Below are 5,823 nucleotides of genomic sequence, written 5' to 3'. Positions count from 1 at the left end.
GATGGTGACATGCAGACTGAGGCAGCCAGGGATCAAACCACCACAGCAACTTTCAGTATTTATTATTTACTGATGCTGATGTAATATTTCTGCATGACATCATCAACAGTTTGTACTGCAGCCTGCTGAACAGCTGATCTGAACTCATCAGAGTAACAGCAGCATACTCATACAGAGAGCTCACAGGGACACACGATGTGATCTAAGGGAAGTGATGAAAGGAAGCTGAAGGCGTCTGACACAGTCAGTCAGCATCCAGACAGCATGAAGGCTGCAGCTGCCTCTCTGCTCCTGCTCGGTGAGTCCCACCTTCATTCTTTCACAGCTCAGGAGGTAGAGTGGGGCATCTGTTAAGACCCCGGAGGTTGGTAGTTTGATTCCTGGCGGCTCCAGTCTGCATGCTAAATATACTTGGGCAGGACACGAACACAAAGTTAGATGCATTGGACTGTGGATGTATGTGTATGTATGTTAGGCAGAAAGGGCATTGATAGAAAAAGCACAGAAAGAAGTGTTTGTGTGAATGAGGCAAGTTTCATACAGCCAGTAAATATTGAGAAAAGTGAGAGTTCAGGTAGTGTAGAAGAGCACTGTATGAGAACCACTCACACCACAGACTCCAACAGCCAGTTTGGGCTGAGCAGCTCTCATTTCTACAAATCTGCCCAAATTTATTATGTGTTCAATACTGTTATCATAATATCCTGTTAGAGCCATTAAAGCACGCTGTAGGTATCACAGGTGCAGTGGTTTGTATCATATTTATTTCATCAGTAGGAGGTAAGTGTACAGTTTCACTGACATGCAGGTGATACCATTTCTTTTGCCTGTTCTGACGGGAACAATCAGAATAATCAGAACAATCTGAAAGCCAAGAAAAACGCCCCCCACAGTTATTTTCCCAAAGGGATCGTTATGGCTTTGCTACACTAAATGTCATAGTTTATTAGATTTGTTTTACTTTTAAGTTATTACATTCAGAACAGACAGGACTGGGGCCGAGACAGAAGAAAGACAAAGTAAAGATAAGTTGGGAAGAGAGTTAACAGAAGGAGAGAAACATAGAGGAGAAGAGGGACAGAGAGAGGAAAGACACTAAAATCTGTTTGATCACATCCTGAAGAAAAACAAGCAAAAACAAGCAAAAAGAAGCAAAAAGCAACAAGAAGCAACAAGAAGCAACAAGAAGCAACAAGAAGCCAGCACACTAAGGAAACCACAGCAACAGCCATCATATGCATCAGTAACAGTAAATAATAAACACTGAATCCTACTGAGCAGCACACTGGACGGATAATGCACGATATGTTTAGTGTCAGCAGGAAGACACAGTGTGTGTCTGTGTACACCTGTGTGTGTCTGTGTACACCTGTGTGTGTGAGCATCAAGCCACATGATACACATCAGTTAGTTAAAGTGCAGGAATGTCTTGATGACTGAAGCAATGCTGTGTTGAATGTCCCTGACTAAACCATCACAGTAAACTGGTTTTACTTCCTCCTAAACCAGTTCAGTCGCCTTACACACTGTTTCCTCTGATATCGTCTCTCTTTACTGTATTTCACTGGAACTGTTCTTCAAGATGATATACTCAGACTGTGTCAGTCACTGACCTCTGACCCTCACTGACCTCTGACCCTCAGTGACCTCTGTCCTCCTGTTGCAGGTGTGTGTGTGCTGCTGCTGTCTGCACCGACTGTTTCTGCAGGTGAGTTGATGAAGTGAAAACAATCAGTGAGACTCCAACAAGAACACAAATACAATCACAGACTCATGAGCTCTCTGCATCACTCTGTTTGTGTCTGCTGATCCAATAAAGGTCTGATCCTGGAGATCCCTCCAGATCCTGTGCCAGCAGGAAGTGATGTCACTATGCGCTGCAGACAGAGTAATGGTGACATCATCACAGCCCATTTCTTCTTTAATGGAAGTCGTGTTGAAAATAAAACTAAATCAGAGTTCATCATCACAAACGTCCAGCAGTCTGATGAAGGTCTCTACTCCTGTGCTACTGATGTGTTTGGAGAATCTCCTCACAGCTTTCTGAGGGTCAGAGGTCAGAACAATGACATCACTTCCTGTTTAAAAATATGAACTAACCTGAGCTGAAAATAAACTGACTGAACCATCTTCATCATGTCTCCTACAGATCCTTCTCCTCATCTCCACACCCGCACCTCCTCTAATCCTGTGAACTCTCCTGCTCTTCTTTCTCCTGTAACAGACTCCTCTGCTCCTCCCTCCTCCTCCTCCATCCTCATTCTGGTTGTAGCAGGTCTGGTTTCCGTGGTTCTTCTGGTTTTGGTGGTTTGGGGAGTTCTCTGGAGGAAACAGAAAGGTATGAAATCTTTCAGAGTTGTTGTTTTTTAAATAATATGGACTCAAATTGTGGTCATAAATATTTTGTACTTGTAAGTCAGGCCTTGTATGTGTAAAAAAAATGTGTTTGTGTAAAAAAGATTTGTATGTGGACTTAGCCAAAAAAACCCTGCAAGTTACAAGTTCGAATTTTGACTCGGTTTTTCTTCCTTTCATCTGATTGGTCAGTGTCATGTCAATCACAAATGTAACTATCCAATCAGAGAACAGATGGGTTTGGCTGTCGCAGGGGCACTTTTTTGAACTGCAGGTCCTTGAAGGGTGATAGAGTTTGAAGCTGGAGGATCTCTATGTAAATATCTGATAGCAGCTAGGTCCCCTAACTTTCAGCAGCTGTTGAAAGGATAAATTGTCGTATGCCAGTGGTTAGAAACAACATTATTACTTTAGTATTAGTTTAACACAAAGTCAGGGCTGACCTGGGACCATTGCTGTGAGTCACAGTGCGCAGCATAAAGGTCCTTTCACATCGGACGCAGGATGTGCTGCTAATGCTAACTAAAAGCAAAGGATCCAGAGTTTGTTGCTCTGGCTGCTGGGCTCTGTGGGTTTTGCAGCAGCTCTACCTGCACTAGATGCACCTGCTCCTTGTCGTCTCTATCTCTGACTTTATGTCCTCTACAAGAGTTTCTGGGTTTTTTGCTAGTTCTTCACATGTTCAATAAAATCATGTATGCTAATTCATAACGAAGAAAGCTTTGTAACTATCCCCACTAGTGAAGACTGTCATTTCCACAACACTGCCCCCATCACTCTGAAACCCTGTGAATGTTTTTGTGTGTTTCTTTGTTCAGCAGCGCTCCACTCCTCCTCTCCTGTACATGTGAACTGCAGTGATGTCACCATCACACAGAGAGACACTAGGAGAGGTACGCTGCGTGTGCTCTCAGCAGCATAACACACACACAGTTTCTCAGGTAAATGATTCTGTGTGTGTGTTTTCCAGCTAAAAGTCCTGATGATCCAGATGTTATCTACTCTGATGTGAGGACTCGCACTTCAGGTACAGATGATGATGACGATGGTTCAGTGTAGTGATGAAGGACACACACCTTCTTTAGTCTGATTAACTTTCACATTGGGAGCTGCTGAGAAGGTTAATCTCTGTTTGATGTTTTGTTCTGTAGAAACTGATATTCTTTTTTCTCTCTGAACACAGATGTGCTCTTTTTAAAATCAGTGACAGCAAAGTTAGTGTGACTTCGTTCATCCTTCCAGCACAGACTCAGAGGAAAAGTCTTTAACAGAGATGATGGTTCAGAGTCAGTTTGGAGATACTGAGCTGGACTCTGGCCATACAGCACACATCTGATCAAACTGTGAGTCAGAACCGAAGCTGCAGCATCATTCATTCATTTTTCTGTCCTTAGGCCCTGATGATGTTCTTTACGGTGAGGTGATCTTCAGAAGGTAGAGGAAAGCTGGTGAGACAACAGGTAACCATAACAACACACCTGAAAGTGCATTTATTTACCACCAAATGTGAAAAACATGTCAAGTCAAAATCGAGTCAAAAATGACTCCAAGGTTCCTCACAGTGTTCCTGGAGGCCAAGGTAATGCCATCCAGAGTAAGAATCTGGTTAGATACCATATTTCTAAGATTTTCAGGGCCGAGTACAATAACCTCAGTTTGATCTGAATTAAGAAGCAGAAAGTTAGCGGCCATCCAGGTCTTTATGTCTTTAAGACATTCCTGCAGAGTCCTGCATTCCTAGAGGACTCTTCATTTACATGTACAAATTGGAGTCTATTAGATAGATATGATACAAACCACTGCAGTGCAGTACCTGTAATACCTACAGCATGTTCTAATCGCTCTAATAGGATATTATGGTCAACAGTATCAAACGCTGCACTGAGGTCTAGCAGGACAAGCACAGAGATGAGTCCACTGTCAGAGGCCATAAGAAGATCATTTGTAACCTTCACTAAAGCTGTTTCTGTGCTGTGATGAGCTCTGATACCTGACTGAAACTCTTCAAATAAGCCATTCCTCTGCAGATGATCTGTTAGCTGTTTGACAACTACTCTTTCAAGGATGTTTGATATGAAAGGAAGGTTGGAGATTGGCCTATAATTAGCTAAGACTGCTGGGTCTAGAGATGCTTTTTGAGTAAAGGTTTAACTATAGCTGATTATTAGAGATAGGTTGATCATATTTAAGATCGAAGAATTAATTAATGGCAGGACTTCTTTGAGCAGTTTTGTAGGAATGGGGTCTAATTATAAGAAGAAAGCAGGTAAAACAACATGTATACCCGGAAATGAAGTGTTTTATTTATCATAAGAACTCTAAAAGCCCACATTATGTTTTCTCAATGAGGCTGTAGGAGCGCTAGAGACATAACTAAACTTACTAATATTAAACATAGTGGTGCTCTATCCACACACACACACACACACACACTCACAGAGGACATATCTAATACTTCTTCTGTGTGTGTTACAGAGTGGTCAGCTGATCCAGGTGTTGTGCATTGATTGAGAGCAGGTAACATTTCCACAGGTGTGTTAACAAAGGTCAGAGGTCAACAGCTGACATCAGTGATGTTTGTCTCTGAACAGGAAGCTGAGGACACACTCGGTCTGATGGACGACCTTCATCCTTCACTCTGCTCCTCTTCTTCATCTTTGTTTCTCCTGAAGCTCAGTTGTTTTACTGTTCATCATGAACAGCTGCACAAAACATTTATTAAACCTTTTAGGATTTTCTGTTTCTATGCAGATATGATCTGATGGAAAATATAAAAAATATATCAATAACATTTAAACATCACAACTCAGTAAAATGAGCTGTACAGTCTCAGGATGTTTTCAATAATTCAGTTACACACTGACAGTCAGTGACGGCTCCTCTCCTCAGCTTTACTGCTGCCATCAGATGCTTGTTGTTGGAAATCTCACTCCTCATGCACTGGTATGATCAGCACTTGGTGACAGTAGGAAGGAAGAACTCCCTTTAACCTGAAGAATGTTTTACTTTTAACATCTTTCTGTATGATTGTCAGTGTTTTATGTTACTGCATGATTGCTTTTCTTTCATCTTTAAAGTCTCATGTATTGAATAAAACAAAAACATGTCTGAATATTTATCAGTCTCATAATTAAACACAACACCTGTGAATGCAGATGTAGAACCTGGAGCTACCTTTAACAGTTTACTTACAAAGAGAACAGGTGGTCCCACACTGAGTGGGAAAGGTGTGGGTGGAGATGTGGACAGAGCAGGCAGATTTCTCCCAGAGTGACTCCAACATGTTATCCTGAAGGAGCTGTGAGTGACTGGCTGAGGAGGTCAGAGGAGGAGACAACATGCAGAGGTCCAAACCAAACAAGCCAACATGAGAGAGGACAGAGACTCAACGTTTACCCTGCTAAAGCTTTCAAACTGCTGGAGGATGAACAGGTGGACAGCTGATGGGGGAGACCAGGTGTGTCAGCA

General features: G+C 42.2%; 1 protein-coding gene across 1 annotated transcript; it reads left to right on the top strand.

Moving 5' to 3' along the window:
* The first annotated feature begins 255 nt into the window (after positions 1-255).
* Positions 256-5,005, top strand: LOC134624149 (uncharacterized). The gene is made up of 9 exons (XM_063469128.1): positions 256-298; positions 1,667-1,708; positions 1,820-2,056; positions 2,150-2,338; positions 3,174-3,248; positions 3,326-3,382; positions 3,750-3,815; positions 4,831-4,872; positions 4,947-5,005. Exons 1-7 carry the CDS (start codon positions 265-267, stop codon positions 3,791-3,793), a joined length of 678 nt encoding a protein of 225 aa, XP_063325198.1. The 5' UTR covers positions 256-264; the 3' UTR covers positions 3,794-3,815; positions 4,831-4,872; positions 4,947-5,005.
* Positions 5,006-5,823: the final 818 nt, after the last annotated feature.

This window comes from Pelmatolapia mariae, linkage group LG3_W, assembly GCF_036321145.2.
Source record: "Pelmatolapia mariae isolate MD_Pm_ZW linkage group LG3_W, Pm_UMD_F_2, whole genome shotgun sequence".
NCBI lineage: Eukaryota > Metazoa > Chordata > Actinopteri > Cichliformes > Cichlidae > Pelmatolapia > Pelmatolapia mariae.
This window is presented reverse-complemented; position numbering and strand designations above follow the sequence as displayed.